The sequence below is a fragment of the Pristis pectinata genome, chromosome 3 (genome assembly GCF_009764475.1).
Source record: "Pristis pectinata isolate sPriPec2 chromosome 3, sPriPec2.1.pri, whole genome shotgun sequence".
Classification (NCBI taxonomy): Eukaryota; Metazoa; Chordata; class Chondrichthyes; order Rhinopristiformes; family Pristidae; genus Pristis; species Pristis pectinata.
In genome coordinates this window covers 135,262,867-135,289,876 of record NC_067407.1, presented here as the reverse complement: position 1 = coordinate 135,289,876, position 27,010 = coordinate 135,262,867, and the positions used below count along the sequence as shown (strand labels likewise).

The 27,010-nt window shown below is 43.6% G+C and overlaps 2 protein-coding genes across 8 annotated transcripts in view; one reads left to right on the top strand and one right to left on the bottom strand.

Annotated features, from left to right (window-relative positions):
- LOC127568082 (homeobox-containing protein 1-like) overlaps positions 1-18,916 on the bottom strand; it is a 67,886-nt gene extending 48,970 nt beyond the window's left edge. For all 5 annotated transcript variants that reach the window (XM_052011368.1, XM_052011370.1, XM_052011373.1 and 2 more), the window contains exon 1: positions 18,713-18,916. The gene's annotated coding sequence lies outside the window, so the exon portion shown is untranslated. The remainder of the gene's footprint in view (positions 1-18,712) is intronic.
- Positions 18,917-19,099: 183 nt separating this feature from the next.
- ints9 (integrator complex subunit 9) overlaps positions 19,100-27,010 on the top strand; it is a 57,193-nt gene continuing 49,282 nt past the window's right edge. Inside the window, exon 1 of one of the 3 annotated variants that reach the window (XM_052012799.1) lies at positions 19,100-19,177. In XM_052012799.1, the coding sequence (XP_051868759.1) occupies positions 19,169-19,177 (9 nt within the window). In that variant the 5' untranslated portion in view covers positions 19,100-19,168. Of the gene's footprint in view, positions 19,178-19,715; positions 20,239-27,010 lie in introns of those variants that run through there. The other 2 variants (XM_052012800.1, XM_052012798.1) reach the window with 2 other exon arrangements.

The following is a 27,010-nucleotide window of genomic DNA, read 5'->3' as shown; positions in this document are numbered from 1 at the left end:
AGCATGCTGGTGAACCTCTTCTGCACCCTCTCCAAAGCCTCCACATCCTTCCTATAATGGGGCAATCAGACTTGCACAAGATACTCGAAATGCAGCCTCATTGATATAGCTGCAAAATGACTTCCTGACTCTTATACTCGATGGCCCGACCAATGAAAGCATGCATGCCATTTGCCTTCTTTACCGCCCTATCTACTTGTGTTGTCACTTTCAGGCAGTGATGGGCTTTACCCTCCAAGGTCCCTCTGTACGTCAATGCTCTTAAGGATCCTGCCATTTACTTCATACTTTCTCCTTAACATTCTGGTCACCATCTTATAGGAAAGACATCATTAAGCTGGAAAGAGTGCAAAGAAGATTTACAAGAATGTTGCTAGGACTCAAAGGCCCGAGTTAAAGGGAGGAGTTGGGCAGGCTTGGAATGTAGGACACTGAGGGGTGATCTTACAGAGGTGTATAAAAATCACAAAGTCACAAGGGACATAGGTAGGTGAATGCAGCCAGTCTTTTTCCTTGGGAAAGAGAACCAAAAACCAGAGGGCATAGGTTTGTGAGAAATTTAAAAGGGACCTGAGGGGCAATATTTTCCACCCAGAGTGTGTGGGGTATATGGAATGAACTGCCATAGAAAGTAGTTGAGGCAGGTACAATAACGACATTTAAAAGACATTTGGTCAAATTTCACGTCATATGTCAGTGATAATAAATCTGATGCAGATTCTGGATGGGAATGGTTTAGAAGGATGCACTAATGGGACTACCTTAGTTGGACATCGGAGTTGGCATGGACGAGTTGGGACAAGGGCTTGTTTCCCTGCTGTATCACTCCATGACTATGTTATTTTATTTCTCCAAGCACCATCCCAATCCCATTATCAGCTAATTTACCAATAGGTTTGAATGCACATCTGTGGGTCTTTACTATGTCCTGTGAACAATTCCCAGGACCATGATTTAAATAGCCTCCCAAAGTGCAACACTTCAACACTTGCCTGGTTTAAACTCCATCTGCCATTTCTCTGCCCATATCTACGACTGATCTATATCCCACTGTATTCCCTGACAACCTTCTTCACTATCCTCAACTCCATCAATTTTTATGTAATTCGCAAACTTACTAATCAGCCCATCTACATTTTCGTCCAAGTCATTTATACGTCACAAACAACAAAGATCCGAATACTGATCCCTGTGGAACATCACTGATCACATACCTCCAGTCAGAATAACACCTTCCTCAACTACCCTCTTTCTTCTATGGCCAAGCCAATTTTGAATCCAATCTACCAAGTCACCATGGATCCTATGCATCTTAATCTTCTGGATCAGCCTACCACGAGGGACTTTGCCAAATGCCTTACTGAAGTCCACGTATACAACATTCACTGCCCTACCCTCAATCACCTTCATCACCTCCTCAAAAAACTCAGTCAAGTTTGAAAGGCATGAACTGCCCCACACAAAACCATGCTGACTATTCCTAATAAGCCCATGCTTTTCCAGATGTGAGTAAATCCTATCCCTAAGAGTCCTCTCTAATAGCTTCCCTATCACTGATGAGAGGCTCACTGGCCTATGATTTCCTGGATTATCCTTATTGCCTTTCTTAAACAAAAGGACAACATCCAATCCTCAAGGACCTCACCTGTGGCTGGAGAGGATGCAAAGATCTTTGTCAAGCCCCCAGCAATCTCCTCTCTTGCCTCTCTTAGTATCCCATCAGGCCCTGGGGACTTATCCACCTTAATGTTCTTCAACAGACCCAAAACCACCTCCTTCTTGATCTCAACATATTCCCGTTTAATAGCATACCCCACACTGATCTCACTACATCCTTCTTGGTGAAAATTTATGGTGAAAATTTAACTTGACATCTCCACAACTCACAAAGTCCTCATCAGTACCTTCAGACCCTAACATTAGAAAATAAATCTTTCAGCACCAATCAAAAAAAAAATCAGGGAATATTTTACATATATGGAGTTTATATATGAAGCACGGAAACAGGCCCATCAGCCTAACTGGTCCATGCCAACCAAGATGCCCACCTAAGCCAGTCCCATTTGCCCAAGTTTGGCCCATATCACTCTAAACATTTTCCATCCATGGACCTATCTAAGTGTCCGAGTGTCTTTTAAATGTTGTTATTGTACCAGCCTCAACCACTTTCTCTGGCAGCTGGTTCTGTACACACACCATCCTCTGGATGAAGAAGTTGCCCCCTCTGGTCACCCCTAAATCTTTCCCCTCACACCTTAAACCCGCACACTTCAGTTTTTGATTCCCTTTCCCTAGGAAAAAGACTTTGGCCATGCATGCCGTCTATACCCTTCATGATTTTATATACTTCGATAAGATCATCCCTTTTACATCTTTCCCCTCTCACCCAAAATCTATGCTCCCCTAAGTTCTGGACTCCCCTACCCTGGGGAAAAGACTGTTACCATCCACCTTCTCTCTGCCTCTCGTAATTTTAAACACTTCTATAAGGTCGCCCCTCATTCTCCTACATTCCAAGGAATTAAGTCCCAGCCTGCCTAACCTCTCCCTATAACTCAGGCCCTCAAATCCTGGCAACATTCTCATAAATCTTCTTTGCACTCTTTCCAGTTTAGTTACATCTTTACTATAACAGGATAACCAAAACTGCCACAATACTCCAGGTGCGGTCTTACCAGCAACATAACCTCCCAACTCCTGTACTCAGTGCCCTGACTGATGAAGGGCAGAGTGCCAAACACCTTCTTCACCACCCTGTCTACCTGTGACGCCACTTTCAGGGAACCATGTACCTGTACCCAGAGGTCACTCTGTTCTACAACATTCCCCAGGGCCTGACCGTTCACTGTGAAAGGCCTACCCTGGTTTGATTTCCCAAAATGCAACACCTCGCACTTGTCTGAATTAAACTCCATCTGCCATTCCTCGGCCCACTTACCCAACTGATCGAGAGCCCCTTGTAATTTTTGATCACCTTCTTCACTGTCTGCCATACCAGCTATTTTAGGTGTCATCTACAAACTTACTAACCGTGCCTTGTACATTCTCATACAAATCGTTTATGTAAATGAACCCAGCACTGAGCCCTGAGGCACCACCAGCTACAGCCCTCCAGTCCGAAAAGCAACATTCCTTCATCACCCTCTGCTTCCTACCATCGGGCCATTTGTGTATTCAATCAGCTCGCTCTCCCTGGATCCCATGTGACCCAACCTTCCAGACTGGCCTGGCATGTTGGGACTTGTCAAAGGCCTTGCTAAAGTCCATATAGACGACGCCCACCACCCTGCCCTCATCTATCCTCTTGGTTACCTCTTGGAAAAACTAACATATTTGTGAGGCACGATTTCCCACAGACAAAGCTGTGCTGACTCGGCCCTCGTCTCTCCAAATGCTGGTAGGTCTCGTCCCTCAGAATCCCCTCCAGTAACTTCTCCACCACTAATGTCAGGCTCACGGGCCTGTAGTTCCCTGGCTTGTCTTTACTACCCTTCTTAAACAACGGAACAACATTAACCACCTTCCAGTCTTCCGGAACTAAAGGCAAAGCAAATATCTCTGCAAGGGTCTCTGCAATTTCTTCCCAGGCTTCCCACAAGGTCGGAGGATGCACTTGGTCAGGCCCCAGGGGATTTATCCACCTTAACATGCTTCAAGACCGCCAATACCTCCTCTTCGATAAATTGTATGTGGTCAACGACATCACAACTCATTTGCCTCAATTCCTTAGCTTTCATGATCTTCCCCACAGGAAAATAAAATCGATGAGAAATACTCATTCAAAAATCTCTCCCATCTCCTGTGGCTCCACACATGCTGATCTTTAGGGGGACCTGTTCTCTCCCCAGTCACCCTTTCACCTGTAAAATCTCTTGGGATTTTCCTTAACCTTGCCTGCTGGATCCATATCATGCCCTCGTTTTGCCCTACTGATTTCCCCCTCAAGTGTACCCCTGCACTTCTTATACCTGTCGAAGGATTTGCCTGATCCCGACAGTCTGAACCCAATGTACGCTGCCTCCATTTTCCTGACCAGAGCCTCAATCTCTCTTATCAACCAGGGTTCCCTAAACCTGCCAGCCTTGCCCTTCAACCCAGACAAGAACATGCAGACCCTGAACTCTTGACATCGCACTTTTACAAGCCTCCCACTCGCCGGAGGTCCCTGGACCTGCAAACAGTCTCACCTGATCGACCTCTGCAAGTTTCCGCCTCATGCCTCCAAAATTGGACCTGCCCCAATTTAGGACCTTCACCAGTCCTGTCTTTCTCTGTAATTATTTTAAAACTAATAGAATTACTGTGGAATAGAATTACAGTTAATCCCCTTTAAACCTACCCCCTCAAAGCCTCAGCCTTCCTCCAGGTCACCCCTCAGCCTCCTCCACTCCAGGGAACATCCCGGGAACACTCCTCCTCCCCAGCCCGTCCAATCTCTCCCCATGACTAAAGTCCTCCAATCCAGGCAACATCCCGGGAAACCTCCCCTGTGTTTCCTCCAGCATGACCTCATCCCTCCTACAGTGTGGTGACCAGAACTGCACACAACTACTTTAGCTCTAACTAACCTTTTTCCCCTAATTATTTTCTCCTTCTTTGTCCAGATTGCAGACAGGACTCTTACTGTCACAAAAAACTTCTTGTAAAATCTTTTCTCCTAATTATATTATAGATGTTTATTTTCTCCTTGTCCAGAATGCAGACAGAACTCTGCTAATGCCACAAAAACTTCCTGCAAAATCTTTTCTTAATTTAATTTCCTTCAATACATATATCATAACATTTTGATATTTGCATTTTTGCTTTTTTTTAAAAACTACTGTCACGAACCAGCAACAAAAGAAACACACTGAGCATGATTTAGTGTTAAAAACTATTTTATTAATCACTACTTATGATAATACGTAAAATAAAAGTAAAAATGCTAGTATGTTAGAATTCAAAAATGTTAAACCTCGAACGTTAACCCCAAAACTAAACTCGTCGTGTGTGTGTGTGACAAAGTCCAAAACTCCCAGTTCCGGAATGGTTCTTAAAGTTCAGTTCCGCAAGCCATAAGGTGAAACATGAGCAAGGGCTTCTTCAACAACCACCGTTGTCTGAAGATAAGACGTAGACGTAGAGAAACATAGAGAGAGTAAATACGAAATCCAAATGTTCCACGATGGAACCCAAACGACACTTCAGTGTTTACTCGGTAGTGACTTCCTCACCCCGAAAAGCATCCGAATCGTGGTCGTCCACACACAAATACCTGTTTCCTTCTACAGGTCAGCAACAAAGTGAACTCCACCGGATTACTTCCAACTTCCATACATGGATTTCAGTGGCAAACACAGTTACTGTTTCTCATCCATCGATAGAGAAAACAAGCAGGCTGGTGTCTCTCTCCTTTCTCTCTCTCTCTCTTCTTCTTCTCCTTCTGACTTCTTCAACAACGTCATTACGTCCTTTATCTTCTATTGACGTAACCACGCCCCACACACACATACACACACACTCTCTATCTTAAAGGGACTTTCACTGAGTCCATAACACCTCCCACCTAAAAAAAAATTTTTCCCAAGAAAAATTCAACCACGCATACAGTTAGTAATGTTAATAATTATCATGCTACACAACTACAGACTATCAGATTAGTACAGATACATGTTTCCCATTTAACATCGGGAAAGACAATCAGCAATCACATTATCTTTGCCTTTAATGTGAGTTATCATGAGATCAAACTCTTGCAAAATTAAACTCCAGTTTAACAGCCTTCTGTTCTTGTTTTTGACTCGGCTCAGAAACACCAATGGGTTATGATCTGTATACACAGTCAATGGTTTTTGAGCGGTGCAAACATATACACTGAAATGTTGCAAGGCTAAAACAAGTGACAGTAATTCTTTCTCTATGGTGGAATAATTCTTTTGATGCTCATTAAATTTCTTTGAAAAGTAAGCTACAGGATGGTCAATATCATCAAGGTCACCCTTCTGCAACAACACAGCTCCTGCAGCTTCATCACTGGCATCTACTGCTAATGAAAATGGCTTTTCAAAGTCAGGTGTTTTGAGCACAGGATGGTAGCATAAAATGGTTTTCAGCTTCTTAAATGCTTCTTGACAAGAATCTGTCCAAACAAACTTTACTCCCTTCTTCAGAAGATTAGTTAGGGGAAGAGCAATATCAGCAAAATTTTTACAAAATTTTCGGTAATATCCAACCATTCCCAAAAATCTTCTAACAGTCCTCGTACCTGTGGGAATAGGGAACTCAGATATTGCTTGAACTTTTGCCTGAACAGGAGCTTGCTTGCCTTGACCTACAACATAACCAAGATACGTCACAGTGGCATGGCCAAATTCACTTTTAGCCAAGTTAACTGTAAGGTTAGCCTTGGAAAGTCTTTCAAACAACCTTTCTAACGCAGAGATGTGATCCTCCCATGTATCATTCCCAGTCACTAAGTCGTCAATGTAGGCATCTGTATGGTTTAACCCATGAATCACTGAATTAATCATTCTTTGAAATGTTGCCGGAGCATTTTTCATTCCAAATGGCAAAACATTGTATTCATACAATCCAGAAGGGGTTACAAAGGCTGAAATTTCCCTTCCTCTATCTGTTAATGGAACACACCAGTACCCTTTTAATAGGTCAATCTTTGTAAGAAATTTTGCCTTTCCCACTCTGTCTATGCAATCATCCACCCTAGGAATAGGGTAAGCATCTGACTTTGTTACAGCATTCACTTTCCTGTAATCTGTGCAAAATCTAACAGTTCCATCAGGTTTAGGTACAATAACACAGGGCGAACTCCAATTTGAAGTAGAATGTCTAATAATATCATTTTCCAACATGTATTTTATTTCCTGATCAACAAGTTTACTTTTTTCCACATTCATTCGATATGGGTGTTGTTTGATTGGTTTTGCATCCCCAACATCAACATCATGGGTAATTATCGATGTTCTGTTTGGAACATCTGGGAACAGATTTTTAAATTTTAAAATTAATTCTCTCATCTGTTGTTTTTGTGAAACTTGTAAATGGTCCAACTTCGTTTCAAGGTTCTCCATGATATTTTGGTTTTTTAGTTTCAATGGAACAATATTTGGTCTAAATTGGCCTTCCTCAACATCAACATCAGGCATTCTAGAAACAACCTTTACATCATCCACCAAGGCCACAACTGAATCCCTCTCATAATAAGGTTTTAACAGGTTTACATGACAGAGTTGTGTTTTCTTGCGCCTATCTGGTGTTTTGATTATATATGTTAGATCAGTCACTCGAGATTCAATAACATAGGGTCCAGAAAAACGAGATTGCAAGGGATTATTTTGGCTAGGGAAAAATACCAACACCTTTTGCCCCACTGCAAATGTCCTAGGCCGAGCATGTCTATCAAAATATGTCTTCATTCTTATCTGGCTAGTTTTCAAATTCTCTCTTGCTAGCTGGCAGACTCTTTCCAACCAAGTTTTAAATTTTTTGGACATGGGGAGGTTTCCATTTCCTCATTAACACTCCATTTTTTGACATAGTATCCAGTTGGCACTTTTTCAATCTCCTCACATGAGAGTGCTTTTTCTTTCAATTCTGTCAACTCAGGGTCCTTTGTCTGTTCCACCATAAAATCCTTCCTTGACAAAGACAAATCTTTAAATTCAGGCTCACTATAAGGATGTTGATCCTCCAGTGAAGACAGAAAAGTCTCAGATAAGGCATCATAATTTTCTTCCTGTTTAGGACTGTCACAAGGAACCACATCAGACTGCATCGGACTGTCTGTCTTGCCTAATTCTTTAGCTCTAGCTCGAGTCACCGCACATGATGGGTAAACATCTGGATCATTCTCAGAATCATCAATCCTTGGTTTGGTCGTTAACCGTACCACAGGAACAATTTCTCCATCCGCAAGGTCATTTCCCAATAACAAAGAAACTCCTTCCACTGGCAACCTAGGTCTTATCCCTATCTCGACTGGTCCTTCTACGAACTTTGACTTTAAAATCACCCTGTGTAAAGGGACAGACATGGTGTCATCTGTAACGCCTCGCGCTAGATTTACCTCACCAGTGTCACTTTCTTCACCAAAATTTAAAACACTGTCCAGCAAGAGAGATTGACTAGCCCCAGTATCTCTAAGAATTTTCACTGGCACCTGGGGTGACCCATCATTCAGTGAAACAAAACCCTCTGATACATAAGAACGGAATTCCTTCCTCACCTCCACCAACTTTTCAGCCTTTACCTCTTGCAAGGACTGATCTTTAACAGCATCTCCTAAACCTTTTTGATTTTTAATTGCCTGAAAGCAAGCATTGGGCACAGCCTTTTCTTCAAAAGGGCACAATTAGATATCACATGGCCAGGTTTCCTACAGTAATAACAAGTATGCTCAACAGGTTTCTCCAGCCCTGGCTTCTTTTCATCCTTTCCTTTTTGATTACCTCCCAATTTAATCTCCGGTTTACCTGGATTGTCCTTATAACTCTTTTGAAAGGTTTTAGGTTGTCCCCATTTAGATTTATGGGTTAAAGCATAAATGTCTGCCAACCTAGCAGTTTCTTGTAAAATTTCCACTCCCTTTTCATTTAAATATGTTGTTAATTCAGCTGGAACACATCTTTTAAAGTCTTCCACTAATATCAATTCTTTCAATTTATCATAATCCCCATCTACATTTTTAGCTATGTACCATCGTTCAAAACATATTCTCTTTCCATTGGCAAATTCCATACAAGTCTGATCTGCAGATTTCCTCAAGTCTCTGAATTTTTGTCTATAAGCTTCAGGTACCAATTCATAGGCCTTCAATATAGCTTGTTTTACCTTGGTATAATCAGCTGCATCCTCAACAGACAAAGCAGAATAAGCTTTTTGAGCTTTACCTTTAATCACACTCTGTACCATAAGAGCCCATCCTTTCCTTGGCCAGTTTGAACTCACAGCAACCTTTTCAAAATGTTGGAAATACTGATCAACCTGATCTTCCTCAAAAGGAGGGACTAATCGAACCTCCCTGCTGGCTGAAAAACCATCATCAGAATCAGATTCCGAACTCCTACGCTTCATTTGTAACTCATGCTGCCTCTGTTTTTCCTTCTCCTCTGCCTCAAACTTTAACCGAATTAGTTCCCGTTCCCGTTCAGCCTCTAACTTCATCTGAGTTATCTTTTGTTCGGCCTCTAATCTCTTTTGCTCTCGTTCAGCTTCTAATTTATTTCGCTCTCGTTCAGCCTCTATCTTTAACTGGGTTTGCTCTCGTTCAGCTTCTATCTTTGCCAGCTGCACCTGTGCCTCAGAAATTGCTATTTCACTGCCAGGAAACTGTTTTAACACTTCCTTCTCAAACACTTTCTTTTCCACATAATGGCCAGCTATCAGTCTCTGAATATCTGCCTTTCTCATAGACTGCTTTACTTCTGTAAGGTTTAACCTTGTAGCAATCTTTATAAGATCATCCTTTTTCGCCACCTCCAATCCCTTTTGGGTTGGTGACTCCAAAAATGCCTTAATATCCATTGCTGCTGGTTTCCACACACACAAGCCAATTAAAAAGAATTTATCAGACCTCCCTCAAAAATCTTTGGATTGAATCCCGAACGAATCTCGTCAATCTGGGGAACGATCCCAGATGACACTCGTTAATCTTTGGATTGGATCCCGGACGAATCTCGTTAACCTTGGGAACTATCCCGGACGAGCCCCCAATTTTGTCACGAACCAGCAACAAAAGAAACACACTGAGCATGATTTAGTGTTAAAAACTATTTTATTAATCACTACTTATGATAATACGTAAAATAAAAGTAAAAATGCTAGTATGTTAGAATTCAAAAATGTTAAACCTCGAACGTTAACCCCAAAACTAAACTCGTCGTGTGTGTGTGTGACAAAGTCCAAAACTCCCAGTTCCGGAATGGTTCTTAAAGTTCAGTTCCGCAAGCCATAAGGTGAAACATGAGCAAGGGCTTCTTCAACAACCACCGTTGTCTGAAGATAAGACGTAGACGTAGAGAAACATAGAGAGAGTAAATACGAAATCCAAATGTTCCACGATGGAACCCAAACGACACTTCAGTGTTTACTCGGTAGTGACTTCCTCACCCTGAAAAGCATCCGAATCGTGGTCGTCCACACACAAATACCTGTTTCCTTCTACAGGTCAGCAACAAAGTGAACTCCACCGGATTACTTCCAACTTCCATACATGGATTTCAGTGGCAAACACAGTTACTGTTTCTCATCCATCGATAGAGAAAACAAGCAGGCTGGTGTCTCTCTCCTTTCTCTCTCTCTCTCTCTTCTTCTTCTCCTTCTGACTTCTTCAACAACGTCATTACGTCCTTTATCTTCTATTGACGTAAGCACGCCCCACACACACATACACACACACTCTCTATCTTAAAGGGACTTTCACTGAGTCCATAACACTACCAATACTCTTTTTCAATTTTTTTTTGTATCTAACTGCTTAATGTTATTTCATTTACTTTCAGAACCAAAACCCAACCCTAATATATACTGTCAGCTTGCTGCACCAACTTTTAAAATCAGCATATTAGCAATTTCCCTGAGAGAATCAGCTATCTGTCTCAAAGCATAACTAACTGGAATGCCTCTTCCTGATACTTCACTTTTAGCCATCCATTTATAGTTCTTGCTCACTGCTGGTAATCCTGAAATTGGCAACTTTAAAATTCTACTCCTAGATTTGTTTCCTAATCTATTAAATTCATCTCAGATTACTTATTTGTTATGCAAAGTAATCAGTGCACACATACTGGATGGTAATTCTCACCAATATTCTTTGCAGCGTTATGACCCTTAGCTTTTAATCTAATAACAGCCCTAACTAGTTAGCTGTGGACGGATCCATTTTCCCATGGAGTCCTTGTTTTGCATTAGCATGCACCATTGATAATAATTACAAAATATTTACTTAAATATCCATAACTGCTTATCTACTGTCATACTCAATTTAATTTCCCAACCCATCAGCCAATTCTCTGTTGTTTAAGGCCTTAGTTTCAGATGCAAGTTTTCTTTTCTCAAACAAAATGCAAAAATTCTATTGTAGTTCAATGAAGCACCAATCAATTTTTCCCTATAAAATTGGTAATCAGGAGGCATGATGGAAAGGTTGGCTAACTAAAATGTTGAGGGTTAAAGAAGTGCATCGCTAATATGCAAGTCAGTACATATTACTGATTCTGTTAGCCTTAGCCATGATAAAAACCTTTGGAGTTTGCAATCACCTTGGGAGGTACCACAGAACTGAGCTGGTGGCTCTTCAATGTAGTAAACGTTTAATGCATGTATCTGCTTATTGTTAGGGAGGAGTCAAATATACATGACAGAAGTGGAATAAACAAGAACCAGATGTTAAAAGTAACCATGATGAGGTCATGAGGCAAATGTTAATGAGAAATAAGGAGATTACAGATGGAATGAATGGAAAGTTGGGGGGTGGGAGGGGGGGTTGGTGTGGAGATATTGGTTAAGGGCACCACATTAAAGGAAGGATGTGATAATGCTTCAGAGGGTGCAGAAAAGATTCAGAGTCTTGATGCAGAGTTTCACTCTGAAACATCAACAAGTCCTTTCCCCCCCATAGATGCTGGCTGGCCTGCTGAGTTCCTCAAGCAGACTGTTGGTTCATAAGGATGTTGCCTGGATTGGAGACTTTAGTTATCAGGGGACTCTGGATAGGCCAAGTCTGTTTTCCTTAGAGCGAAGAAGGCCGAGAGGTGACACGATCGACCTAGATAAAGTTATGAGAGGCATATATAGGGTAGATAGCCAGTGTCGGTTTCCCAAGGTAGGAGGGTCTAAAACTAGAGGGTATAGGCTTAAGGTGAGAGGAAGGAGGTTTAAAGGGGATCTGAAGGGTACATTTTCCACACAAAGTAGTTGGTATCTGGAATGAGCTGTCAGAGAAGGCAGTGGAGGCAGGAACAGTAACAACATTTAAGAGGCATCTTGACAGGTATGTGAATGAGCAGGGCATAGAGGGAAATGGAATTAATTCAGCAAAGACTTGGTGGGTTGAAGGGCCCGTTTCTATGCTGTACAATTCTATAAATCCATGGCCCTTTAGAGAGCAGTGATCACAGTAAGATTGAAAGTGAGTTAGTTCACTCTGAAATCTGGGTCTTACATTTGAATAGAGCAAACAATGGAAGCATGAAGCTTATGCTGGCTATGGCAGATTGGGAAACCGTATATGAGAGTAAACAAGCAATGTCTACTTTCAAACAATTAATATTTGGCCTACAAATAAATACATTTTTTTTCCTTTGAAGAGGAAGTGGTCCAGCTGTGGCTATCAGAAAAGCTAAAAGCAGAATTAGATCGAAGGAGAGGCTGGTAATGTTGCCAAAAAAAAGTAGTAAAATGAAGATCAATAAAATTTAAGTTCAGCAAAGGAGGAGCAAAGCATTGATAAGCAAAAGGAAAAGTAGAATATTAGAGTAGGCTGGCAAGAAACAAAATAAAACAGATTTGTAAGATCTCTAATTGAAAAGGAAAAGTCTAGCCAGATGGGTCCCTTACTGACCAATAGAACACTACAGCACAGGAAACAGGCCATTCGGCCCTTCTAGTCTGTGCCGAAACTTTATTCCACTAGTCCTATTGGCCTGCACCCAGTCCATAACCCTCCAGACCTCTCCCGTCCATGTATCTATCCAATTTATTCTTAAAACTTAAGAGTGAGCCCGCATTTACCACGTCAGATGGCAGCCCATTCCACACTCCCACCACTCTCTGAGTGAAGAAGTTCCCCCTAATGTTCCCCCTTTCACTCTAAAGCCATGTCCTCTCGTACTTATCTCACCTAATCTAGGTGGAAAGAGCCTACTCGCATTTACTCTGTCTATACCCCTCATAATTTTGTAAACCTGTATCAAATCTCCCCTCATTCTTCTGCGCTCCAAGGAATAAAGTCCTAAACTGTTCAATCGTTCCCTGTAACTCAACTCCTGAAGACCCGGCAACATTCTAGTAAGTCTCCTCTGCACTCTTTCAATCTTACTAACATCCTTCCTATAGTTAGGTGACCAGAACTGCACACAATACTCCAAATTTGGCCTCATGAATGTCTTATACAAGATAGGGAAAATTAGAGGTTCATAAAAGCAAAAGGAGATACAGAACAGAAACAGACTCTTTGCCCCATCGAATCCAAAATAACCATCAACCACTCATTTACACTGATCCTACATTAGTCCCATATTCCCATCAACTCCTCAGAGATTCTACCACTCACGTAATTACTCGAGACAATTTACAGTGGCCAATTAATCTATCAACTATTAGGGAATAAGGAAATGGCAAGGAAATTAAACATTTTTTTTGTTCGACTTCACACAAAACACCAAAAATCTCCTGAAAATAGTGGAGGACATAAAGTGCAGAGAATAAATGCTTACAGATATCAACATTAGTTTAAAAAAAACTAGTAATGGAGAAACTATTGGATGAAAGGCAATAGCGCCCAGAACCTAAATAGCCTGCATCTTATTGTTTTGAAGGAAGTGACTATAAAGAAAATGGATGCACTGGTTGTCCTCTTGCAAAACTCCATAGATTCTAGGATGGCATTCACAGATTACAACGCAACAAATGTAAAACCACTGCATAAGAAAGGTAGGAGGGAAAGAGGAAGTAGGGAACTATTGACCTGTTAGCCTGACATGAACAGTAGGGAAATTAAGTCATAGAGAGAGATACAGCACGATACAGGCCCTTCGACGGACTGAGTTAGCACAGACCAAGCACACATCCCAATGCTGGAATACTTTAAGGACAGCACTTGCAAAATAATAGGTATGAGCAGAATTGGTATGTATTTATTGAAGCTGGCATCCAGGCTCCCGTACTTAAGCCTATATTGTAAACATAAATATATTTTGTTCTCTCTGTTGATATTTTCTGAGAAATCACTTCAATTTCTTAACTACAAAGGAAATGCAGTGCAGGTGTTTGATAATAAAGGAGGATACTAGTGTGGAGAATAAACCATGGTACAGACCAGAAGAGCCAATTTATTGTTAATTGCATGCAAAAGCACAGCACCAAACAGCATTTGATGGTAACAGCTATTGAATTATTGGATGAGTAATCAGAACGACCAATCTAGAGAAACAAGTCTGAATCTGCGGGATTTGTATTTAAGTGATTACAAACATTTGAAATGAAACAGGTGGACTACCACTGTTATGACCTTTTCAAGCTAATTTATATAATTATTTAAATCCCAGGCTGTCATGTCAGCTGCCCACATGACTCCAGATTTAATACCAGACAGACTTAATCGCCCTCTGCAATGCTCATGGGCAATAAGGAATAAACATAACAGGTGAAAGTAAGCCAGCATGGCAGGCTGGTAAGAAATGGCAAAACTTGCAGTGCAACTGTACCAATAAGAAGTTTAAGTTATATTTATCCAGGGTTGAAGGGTCAGTGGTGGTCTTACCAATTATGTCCACATCCAACTAAAGGATTAAAAGAAAAAGGCATTCAGACTGAATCATTGAAATCTATATTCCATTTCTTTTATTGTAGTAAACATCCAGCTAAACACCACAAGCCCAAAGGTAGAATATTTTAAACCTTGTAGACAAGACCTTACATACCATGGTCTATACTAGACTGATTACTCAAGAGGCCAAACCCAGGATTCAACACACAGTGATTAACAGAAAAATAGAGGCTAAAAGTTTGAAGTGAAGACAGAAATAGCAACACATGAAGACAGATCCCCCTTGAGCATGCTTGAGTAGGTTCTGCCATTTCAATGCAGAGAACGCTGCATTTCAAATGATGTTTAAGCCGAAGTCCATCTGCATTTTGAGGTGGAATTTAGAGACCTTGACACTTATTTAAAAACAGGTGAAAGTTCTCCAAGCCAACATTCTTCTCTTCCACACCTTGAAAAAGACAGATCATTTGCCATATGTGGTATCTTGTTACGCTTAAATGGGCTACCATGTTTACTGAGAAAAGGGACTGTTAAAATTATCAAGCTGTGAAGTGCTTTGGACAATGCAAGGACAAAAAGAGTGCCCAAATGTAAACATCATTCTGCCAAACAACATGACAGAAATTCAGAAATAAAGAGAAATAATTCAACTACAATACATGGAAATCCTGGAAAGATTATAGGACCAGATAATAAGGTTAGGAAACAGTGTACGCAGAGGCAGAGTATTATGCAGAGGAAATGTACACTGGCTAACCATAAAAGTCAAAATATTCTGACCCTACACGGCAAGGATATAGGAGCAGTTTTCAGCTTGGTCTGCTGTATACGTGATTGAAATAAAGAGAATGCAATTACAATTTTGCAGAAGGATTATATTTGCATTGCAAACAGCAGATGTAATTTAATCCTATCAAATGCAAAATATTGATCAGTGGAAGAAAACATGGGCAGCAGGTATTTAACAGGAGCAATAGAGTATTGAGAAAAAGTAGAGAAGCAATTAAAAGGCAAATACAATTCCTCAGTAGATGATTGGGTTGGGGATTGGGTTGAGTTTCTCCCCACCACCCAAATTATTATTTTTTTGGGATCTGGGCATTGCTGGCATCCCAGCATTTATTGCCCATTTTAAGTTAATGGAGGTAAGCCACCGTTGCCTTGAACCACTGCAAACTTCTGATAAAGCTACTACAAGTGCTGTTGGTGAGAGAGTTCCAGGACATAGATAACAGTTCCCTTATACAATTAGATGGACTATGACTTCACGATCTACCTTGTTGTGACTTTGCACCTTATTGCACTGCACTTTCTCTGTAGTTGTGACACTTTACTCTGTACTGTTATTGTTTTTAACCTGTACTACATCAATGCACTCTGTACTAACTCAATGTAACTGCACTGATGTGATGAAATGATCTGTATGGATGGCATGCAAAACAAAGTTTTTCACTGTACCTCGATACAAGTGACAATAATAAACCAATACAGCAATGATGAAGGAATAGCAGTATATTGTACGCCTATGTTTTAGGTAGTAGATTGGGTACCATTCAAGCAGGCTGCTTCCCACAGCACTCCCCCCCCACCCACCTGACCCCACCCAGTCTTGTGTCCAGCTTGTGTGCTATAGGAGCTACATTCAATCCAAGCAGGTAGACAGTATCCCATCACACTCCTGATTTGTGCCTTGCAGATGATGGAAAGCCTTTGGTGTGCCAGGAGGCAAGTCTCCTGCCGCAGGATATCCAGCCTCTGACCTGCTTGTGAAGCCACAGTATTTATGAAGCTGATCCAGTTGAACTTCTGGTCAATGGTGAAGCTCAGGATGTTGATGGCAATGGTAATAATATTGAAAATCATGGGTGGGTGATTGAACTCTTTCTTGTTGAAGTTGGTCATTGCCTGGCACTTTTGTCACGGGAGTGCTACATGTCAACTGACAGCCCATGCCTGAATGTTGTCTCAGTCCTGCTGTATGCAGGCACAGGATGCTTCACCTGCTGAATAATTGTAGATGGAATTAAACATTCATTAGTGAATATCCTTACTTCTGACCATACGATAGAAGGCAGGCCACTAATGAAACAGTTGAACTTGTTTATGTACAGATCATTTCCCTGTGCAGGTCCGGCAGTGTTGTGGTCAATCATCCAAGCACCTCAAACATCTTTTTTTGTGCAAGATATTCGAGGGTTTTCCCTTCAATGACTGCCTTGAGGAAGCATTCATCAGTCTTCAATCTGAACACTGTTTGCAACCCTGAGAGCCATGAAAAGGAAGAAACTGCTATTCTACACCACTTTTTATACAGAATAACCAAAACATTTTTCTGAAATGTGGTCCCTGTTGTTAATGCAGACAATATGACAGCTGATTTGCACATTGTAAACTCCCACAAACAGCATTATCATTTGATAATTTACTTTAACGTGATGTTGGCCAAGGGTTAAATAGACATCACATCCACCGGGAAAGTGTAAAGAAACAAGAATGATCCAATATATAAAAGGGAAAGATTGAAGAATTTCAGGCTCCAGAGCCCAGAGAAAAGGTGCTATGAGGAAATTCTAAGAGATTAATTGCTACAATGAAAAACTTTGTTTTGCGTGCCATCCATACAGATCATTTCATCACATCAGTGCATTGAGGTAGTACAAGGGAAAAACAACAGAATGCAGAATGAAGTGTTACAGTTACAGAGAAAGTGTAGTGCAGGCAGACAATAAGGTGCAAGGCCATAACAAGGTAGATTGTGAGGTCAAGAGTCCATCTTATCATACTAGGGGACCATAAAATAGTCTTATAACAGGTGGATTAAAAACTGTCCTTGAGCCTGGTGGTATGTGCTTTCAGGCTTTTGTATCTTTTTTTTGTATTTCAGGCTTTTGGTCTATTATTCTCTGCTTTCTTATTAATTACTGTTTACAGGGTCAAACCAATCTCAAATCAAGCTCATACAAGTTGCTTTTAAACATGATATTTATAGCACTTTTGAAATTTGCTTTGTATAGTGCAGGCAAATGGGATTCACATAGATGGTCAAAAAGATCTGCATGGACACGATGGGCCGAAGGGCTAATTTCTTTTCTGAATTGCTGTGTGACTCAATGATGTGATATAAGTTTCTACTTTTCTACTCTTCACAGAGCTCTATGCTTTAGCCAGAAGCTCAGGATTATAATGTGCCATTAGGAGCTGCTGGATAACAATAAAATCTCTAAAGCAGCTTACTAAAGATAATTTTCCCCTCCTAAAAGAAACATAAATCAGCAGAGCTAATTTCTTTACTCATTCACACAAGTGCATTCAGTCATTCCTAAATACCACGTGACTACCATTGCCACTCCATTCACAGGAAGGTTTGTTCAGCTGCTTCCCAACCAAGAACACAACCGCATTCAGCTATTATCTATAGTCAAGCTTAAAATCACCAAATTTATTTCCAATCCATTTTTCAAGCAAGCTCAAGTTATGTCCCAAAGCTATATTTGTTGGGGATTTGATCCTTATTGTGAAGAATAGCATCTTTTAATCTTTGTGAGAAGTATTATATGGTCTCAATTTAAAATTACAGTGATGACAGACTCTGACATTCAAATTACCTCAGCACAGTGCAAGTGCTACAGTGTGTTCACACAATAAGACTTTAAAAATCTAGACATGTTACACAGTAATCATAGTAATAAAGTCACACTTAAAGAATGTATAGTCCCCATGATCTTTATCAGAATTGATATGACATTGGAAGAGTGATAATACAAGACGATATTATGACTCAGACATAATTAATTATTTTACAGGTGCTTCGCCTCAATAAGGAAACTAAACATGTCACTTAGTGAAATACAGTGACAAAGTCCACCATAAACTTATTTACCCAAATGGCTTTTGAGAAAGTAATCTTCCACAACTTTCTAACAACAATGAGAACCTTGCATTACGAACTGTCACATCTCATTCAATTGCGGCCGCCAGTTGTTTAAAGTGTCACTTATTTATTCTGACGTATTGCACTTTGGACAAATCATCCCTTGTGCTTTAAACAAGCCTGTTTATATAAAAGAAATAACATTTTTCCTTAAGATTCCTCTGCCCTGTAGTTCAGAGAGCACAAAGTTCAGGGATGTGTATGTGAAAAAGGCAAATACAAATAAGACATATGACCCACTTCCCATCCAGAAATATAAACAAGCAACCTCCAGCTCCAAGCAGAAATAAAACACTTACCACCTTCTCAGCTTCCTCTGTGATTACTGCAAATAGCCTCAGCCATTTAAATATGAGAGAATTCTTTTCAACAAGAGAGAATGCTTTCATTTAGACGCATGTATTTGAATAAAACCCATCAGAAAGTTATTTAAATCTCCAAGTGAGGAGTGAACAGCAACGCCTTTGTCTGCCCCACACCCGCCATGATCAACAACACCAAACTCCCACAGAAGGGGCCCCCACCAACACCAGGCGACACCGCCGCTCCCGCGAGGGCCGCTGGGACTTGTAGTTGCTGACCCCGAGGGTCCCGCCGTGTGACTCGCGCAAGTCGGGTCAAGGAGGGACTACAGCCCCCGCCGTGCCTTGCGCCGGCCGGCGCCTGCGTAGCCCGCCCGATGGCAGCTCACTTCCTTTTGAACTCTGGCTTCCTGGAGCTTCTCATGGAGACTGTGCTTGGTGTGTGAGGGGAGGATGAAGCTGGTGAGGAATCGGGGCTGTTTCTGCTTTTACCTGTTCAAAGTGGCTATAGACTGCTTATGGAGGTGCATAAAGTCAATAGGGGCACATATTGACCCTATTGCTATGACCCTATTTGTTGCCTCAGATTCCAGCATGGTATTGGTTTATTACTGTCACCTGTACCGAGGCACAGTGAAAAACTTGTCTTGCACACCGATCGTACAGATCAGTTCATTACACAGTGCAGTTACATTGAGTTAGTACAGAGTGCATTGAGGTAGTACAGGTAAAAACAATAACAGTACAGAGTAAAGTGTCACAGCTACGGAGGAAGTGCAGTGCAATAAGGTGCAAGGTCACAACAGGGTAGGTCATGAGGTCATAGTCCATCTCATCGTATAAAGGAACCGTTCAATAATCTTATCACAGTGGGGTAGAAGCTGTCCTTAAGTCTGGTGGTACGTGCCTTCAGGCTCCTGTATCATCTACCTGATGGAAGAAGAGAGAATGTCCCGGGCGGGAGGGGTCTTTGGTTATGCTGGCTGCTTCACCAAGACAACGAGAGGTAAAGACAAGAGTCCAGGAGGGGAGGCTGGTGTCCATGATGCGCTGAGCTGTGTCTACAACGCTCATCGACAGTCTCTTGTGTCATCAATGCACACAGTCTGTTTCCCAGGGTTGGAGAATCAAGAACTGGAGGGCATGGGTATAAGTTGAGAGGGAAGAGATTTAATAGGAACTTGAGGGGCAACTTTTTTACCCAGAGGATAAGATTTCTTTATTGGTCACATATACATCGAAACACACGGTGAAATGCAGCTTTTGCGTAGAGTGTTCTGGGGGCAGCCCGCAAGTGTTGCCGCACTTCCTGCGCCAACGTAGGCATGCCCACAACTTCCTAACCCGTACATCTTTGGAATGTGGGAGGAAACCGGAGCACCCGGAGGAAACCCACGCAGACACGGGAAGACTGTACAAACTCCTCACAGACGGTGGCCGGAATTGAACCCGGGTCGCTGGCGCTGTAGAGCGTTACGCTAACCGTATATGGAATGAGCTGCTGGAGGAAGTGGTTGAGGCAGGTATGTTAACAACATTTAAAAGGCACTTGGGCGGGTACGTGGATAGGAAGGTTTTAGAGGGATGTGGGTAAACGGGGACACAAGAGACTGCAGATGCTGGAATCTGGAGCAACAAACAATCTGCTGGAAGAAAGCTGGTCAAACAGCAACTGTAGGAGGAAAGGAATTGTCGACGTTTCAGGATTGATGCAAACAAATGGGACTAGCTTAGATGGGAATCTTGGTCGGCATGGACAAGTTGCCCCAAAGGGCCTTTTCCATGCTGTATGACTCTGTGGTTGGGAAGTGAGAATAAATTGGTTTATTATTGTCACATGTACCAAGGTACAGTGAAAAACTGTTTTGCATGCAGATCATTTCATCATATCAGTACGTTGAGGTAGTATAGAGGGAAAAGCAATAACAGAATGCAGGATATAGTGTAGGCAGACAAAAAGGTGCAAGGGTAATGACGAGGTAGATTGCGAGGTCAAGAGTCCATCTTGTCATACAAAAGGGTCCATTCAATAGTCTTATAACAGTGGGTTAGAAGCTATCCTTGAGTCTGGTGATGCGTGCTTTTGTATTTTCTGTGGTTTTTGTGATGTGCTGAGCTGCATCCACAACTCTCTGCAGTTTCTTGCGGTCTCAGGCAGAGCAGTTGCCATTCCAAGCTGTGATGCATCTGGATAGGATGCTTTCTGTGGTGCATCTATAAAATCAGAATCAGGTTTGTTATCACTGACGTATGTCATAAAATTACAGTACAATACATAAAAATTACTATAAGTTACTTAAATAAATAAATATTGCAAAAGAGGAATAACGAGGTAGGGTTCATGGACCGTTCAGAAATCTGATGGCAGAGGGGAAGAAGCTGTTGCTGAAACAATGAGTTTGGGTCTTCAGGCTCATGTACCTCCTCCCCGATGGTAGTAACATGAAGAGGGCATGTTCTGGGTGGTGAGGGTCCTTAATGACGGATGCTGCTTTCTTGAGGCACCGTCTCTTGAAGACGTCCTCAGTGGTGGGGAGGGTTGTGCCGTGATGGAGCTGGCTGAATCTACAACCTTCTACAGCCTCTTATGATTCTATGCACTGGAGCCTCCGTACTAGGCTGTGATGCAACCAGTTTGAATGTCCTCCATCGAACATCTATAGAATTTTGCAAGAGTCTTTGGTAACATACCAAATCTCCTCAAACTCCTAATGAAGTAGAGCCGCTGGCATGCCTTCTTTGTGATTGCATCAATGTGTTGGGCCTAGGATAGATCCTCCAAGATGTTGACACCCAGGAACTTGAAGCTGCTCACCCTCCCCACTGCTGACCCCTCAATGAGGACTGGTGTGTGTTCTCCCGACTTCCCTTCCTGAGTCCACAATCAATTCCTTGCTCTTGCTTTCATTGAGTGTGAGGTTGTTGTTGCAACACCACTAAACCAGCTGATCTATCTCACTCCTGTACTCCTCCTCGTTGCTATCTGAGATTCTGCCAACAACAGTGGTATCATCGGCGAATTTCTAGATGGTATTTGAGCTGTGCCTAGCCACACAGTGATGAGTGTAGAGACAGTAGAGCAGTGGGCTAAGCACACTTCCTTGAGGTGCGCCTGTGTTGATTGTAAGCAAGGATGAGATGTTACTAACGATGAGGAAGTCGAGGATACAGTTGCAGAGGGAGTACGGAGGCCCAGGTTTTGAAGCTTGTTGATTAGTACTGAGGGGATGATGGTGTTGAATACAGAGCTGTAATCGATAAGCAGCAGCCTGACTTATGTTTTGCTGTTGTCCAGGTGCTCCAAAGCCAAGTGGAGAGCCAATGAGATTGCGTCCACTGTAGACCTGTTGTGGCAGTAGGCAAATTGCAGTGGGTCCAGGTCCTTGCTCAGGCAGGAGTTTTCTAGCCATGGCTAGCCTCTCAAAGCACTTCATCACAAAAGCGGGGAAGTGACAAATTTCATTTGCCTCCTGAGGTTGTAATTTCGCCTCGCTTTCCTGGCTTGGGATGGAAGAGTTTTGTTTTAGAGTAACCCCTAAGTGGTTTGGTTCATGCAGAAAATCAATCTAACCCATGGCAGAGGAGTTACATCTAAATGTGGCTTAACAGTGCAAGGGGAAAGGATTCTTTCGTTAACATCTGAATGAGCACCTGAGAAGATCTGTAGAGTCAAAGGCTACGCGAAATCTAGACTACTGTTCCAGTGCAGTACTGAGGGAATGGAAGCCACCCGTCAGATGAATTGTTAGGTGGATCCCACAGCACTGATATAGAAAGGAGCAGGGAAGTTCTCTCCAATGGTCCTGGAGCAATACTTATCCCTCAACCAACGTCAACTAAAAACAAATGATGTAGTCATTGTTATGTTGCTGCTTGTGAGATCCCCAGATTCTGCCAGAGCTTTATGGGGTAATTGGTAATCGTTTATTGTTGTCACAGTGAAAAGCTTTTGTTTGCATACCATCCAGACAGATCTATCCATACATGAATAAGATCTTTCCATACATCAGTGAGTGGGTCACTTGGATTGTTGTAGGTTCCTTCTGCTTTTTGGACTTGGTATCTATTACATGCTCATCAGAGTGCTTAGTGTCCTCCTGGATGATATTTCTCTGCCAGTTTGAGTAGTCTTGGGCAGGGATGCTTCTGAATCTGGAAAGATGATTTTTTTTTCAAGGACCTATGGATGATGTTTTTGAAGCTTTTGTTACTGCTGCCCTGGAAACCATTTGCTTTTGGGAGTCTGGTGCTACTCGTGTGGACAGTGTGGCCTTCTCTTTGGTCCTTGTTGATCCTAATTACAACCTCAGTATTGGGGATGATGGTCAGGGAGAGGATTCCGACAGTGGATAGAGGTGGTGATGAAGGGCAGCAGATTGGACTGCTGCCTCATGGCTCCAGTGACCTGGGTTCAATCTTGATCTCCATGTATGGAGTGTGCATGTTCTTCCTGTGCCCAACCTGGTGTTCTAGTTTCTTCACAGATCCCAAAGACAGGTTGATTGATAGCTTAATTGGCCACTGTACATTATTCCTTACTGTGGTTTGGTGGTAGGAGAATCAGGGTGGAGACGTTCAGCATGTAAAGCAGAATAGGTTACAGAGAAATAAGTAGGGGAATTGAATTGATGGGATTGCTCTGAGAGCTGGCATATACTAATAAGACCCATCTGGAATATTGCATGCAGGTCTGCTCTCCCTGCCTAAGAGAGGAGATGTATGCAATAGAGGGAGGGCTGTGAGCATTCCCCATAGGGTGGCAGATTTATCTTCTGAAGAGAGGTTAAGCAGCCTACTCCCAAACTCTCTAAAGCCGAAGAGGTGATCTCATTGAAATGTACAACATTTTTAAGGGATTTGCAGGGTAGATCCAGAGTTTTCTCTTGTTTGATCCAGAACTGGGGTCACAGTTTCAAAGTAAGTTGTCAGCCATTTAGGAGATCTTTAGAATTCTCTACCCAAGATGGAGGTGGAGGTTCAGTTCCTGGATATGTATAGACTTTTAGATATAAATATAGTGCAGGATATGAAGTTAGTGCAGGAAAGGGGCACTGAGGTAAAGGAGAAACCACTTACTGAATGGCAGAGAAGGAACAATAGGCTGAATAACCCACTTCTCCTTCTAGTTCTTACGTTTATATCAATAGGCTGGAATTTATGTTGGGTGGAGTTTGGGAGGCCAGTTTACACCTCAATCAGAAAGAGCTCTCGGAGATGTTTTGGAGCCACTGGCTGGAGCAAAATAGGATGATTTTGATTTAAATGCAGCAAACTCTTAGGCTGGTATCAGGAAGTACAACAGCAGCTGTGGAAACCAGGGTGATATTAGCAAAGCTAAGCTGCATTTGACCAGGTGATTATGTAATGAGCAGAGGCAGCACAGTTGAGATCTAAGGCTGGTGATCTAATGCCTGGACTAAACATTGCAGAGACTAAAGTTCAAATCCCACCATGGCAGCAGTGGAATTCCAGTTCAGTTCATGATCTGGATTTCTGTTTTTTTGAAAGAAACTAGCCATTACTTCTAATAACCACAAAACTATTGGCTTGTCATAAATAGCCACTTGCTTCATTGATGCCCATCCAGAGAGGAAATCTGCCATCTTTTCCCTGTTTGTCCAGAACATCAATATGATTGACATTGTGGCAACTCACCGTTTAGTAGGGCGAACCGGCTTGGCAGTCGGGTCGCGCGGCGTCGGAACGACGAGGCCCAAGATGGCGACGGGCCTCGTCTTTCCGAGCGATGGGGAGAACCAGCGCGCGGGAAAGTCTTGATGACGTAATACTTACGTCATTGCCGATTTCATTGGGCGGGAACAGTCTCCCTTAAAGGGCCCGCGCAAGGCGGGAAAATAAACCAGTGCTTGTTTGGCAATCCTCCGACTAGTGTCTTGTTTTATTCCGCGGTAGCAACCGCTACATTGGTGACCCCGACGGTCCAAACGGCTTTTGGACCCGCGCAATGGACGACAGCGCAGCAGCCAACGCAGTGGCCCTCAAGCTGCCCACCTTTTGGACACTTCGGCCCAGCGTCTGGTTTGACCAGGCCGAAGCGCAATTCCACCTTCGGCAGATCACCTCCGACTCCACGAAGCACTACCATGTGGTTAGCTCTCTGGACCAAGAGAGAGCTGCCCAGGTTGGAGACTTCATCCAGTCGCCTCCAGAGGAAGATAAGTACCTGGCTTTCAAAGACCTTTTGATCAGGACCTTCGACCTCTCCCGTTGTGAGCGCGCCGCCCGCCTGCTTCATCTGGATGGCCTGGGGGACAGATCCCCATCCGCCCTAATGAATGAGATGCTGGCATTGGCCGAGGGACACAAGCCATGCCTGATGTTCGAACAGGCCTTCCTCGAACAGCTCCCCGATGACATCCACTTGTTGTTAGCTGACGCCGACTTCAGCAACCCCCGTGAGGTGGCCGCCCGGGCAGATGTCCTGTGGAGGGCCAAGCGCGAGAGCGGCTCATCCGTCAGTCAAATCACCAGGCCACGAGCCCAACGCCCGCCTCGCCCGGCCCCAGCAACCGAGTAGCCACACCCCAGGAACGCAGACAACGACACGGGTGACCAGCTGTGCTTCTACCATCAGAGGTGGGGTGCGGAGGCCCGTCGATGCTGCCCACCCTGCAAGTTTCAGGGAAACGCCAGGGCCAGCCGCCGCTGATGGCTACGGCGGCTGGCCGCTGACAGAGCCTCCTCTTCGTTCAGGACAAGAAATCTGGACGGCGCTTCCTCGCTGATACTGGAGCGGAGGTCAGTATTTTGCCCCCGACCGGCCGCGACACTCGTGCCAGGCTACCAGGTCCTCTACTCAATGCCGCCAACGGTACAATGATACGGTCTTTCGGCACCCGTACACTTCAATTACAATTTGGCGGCAGCCATTTTATCTGGACCTTTACCCTTGCCACTGTCGCCCGACCACTCCTAGGAGCCAATTTCCTTCGGGCCCACAACCTGTTAGTCGACCTGCGAAGGAAGCGGTTAGTCCACTCTAGCACTCTCCAGACCTATCCCCTGGGAGAAATCACCCCACCAGCCCCGTGATTTCGCCAAGCTCCTAGCCGAATTCCCATCAATTTTGGCACCTTCGTTTACAAATTCTAGGCCCAAACACGGGGTACGACACCACATCATTACTACAGGGCCACCCCTTCATGCCCGAGCACGACGATTACCTCCAGACAAGCTCCGCCTGGCAAAGGAAGAGTTCCGTCACATGGAGGAGCTGGGGATTGTTTGCAGGTCAGACAGCCCCTGGGCCTCCCCCCTGCACATGGTCCCCAAAGCCACCGGAGGGTGGAGGCCCTGCGGCGACTACCGCAGGCTGAATGACGCCACCACCCCGGACCGCTATCCCATCCCTCACATCCAGGACTTCGCAGCGAACTTACACGGGGCCCGCATCTTTTCCAAAGTGGACCTCGTTAGGGGATACCACCAAATCCCGGTCCATCTGGATGACGTCCCCAAAACTGCGATTATCACCCCATTCGGCCTGTTCGAATTCCTTCGGATGCCGTTGGGCCTTAAGAACGCCGCGCAGACCTTCCAGCGGCTGATGAACCCGGTAGGCCGAGACCTGGACTTCGTGTTCATTTACTTAGACGACATACTGATCACCAGCCATAACCGCCAGGAACACCTTTCCCACCTCTGCCAGCTGTATTCCCGCCTCCGCGATTTCGGCCTCACGATCAACCCATCCAAGTGCCAATTCGGACTTGACTCTATCGATTTCCTCGGCCACAAAATCACCAGCGACGGGGCAACACCTCTACCCGCCAAGGTGGACGCTATCCGCCATTTTGCCCGCCCCGACACAGTCAAAGGCCTACAGGAATTCCTTGGGATGGTCAACTTTTACCATTGGTTCATCCCTGCAGCAGCCCGTATCATACGCCCTCTGTTCTCGCTGCTGGCTGGTAAGGGCAAGGACATCACCTGGACTGACGAGGCTGCAGCTGCTTTCGTTAAGGCCAAAGACGCTCTGGCAGATGCCACGATGCTTGTACACCCTAGGACTGACGTCCCGACTGCCCTCACGGTAGACGCGTCCAACACCGCGGTGGGTGGGGTACTGGAACAGCTACTCGAAGGCCGCTGGCAACCCTTGGCATGTTTCAGCAAGCACCTTAGACCGCCCGAACTGAAGTACAGCGCTTTTGATCAGGAACTTCTAGCACTGTATCTGGCGGTCCGGCATTTCCGATACTTTCTAGAAGGCAGGCCTTTCACCGCTTTCACCGATCATAAGCCTCTGTCCTTTGCCTTCTCCAAAGTCTCTGA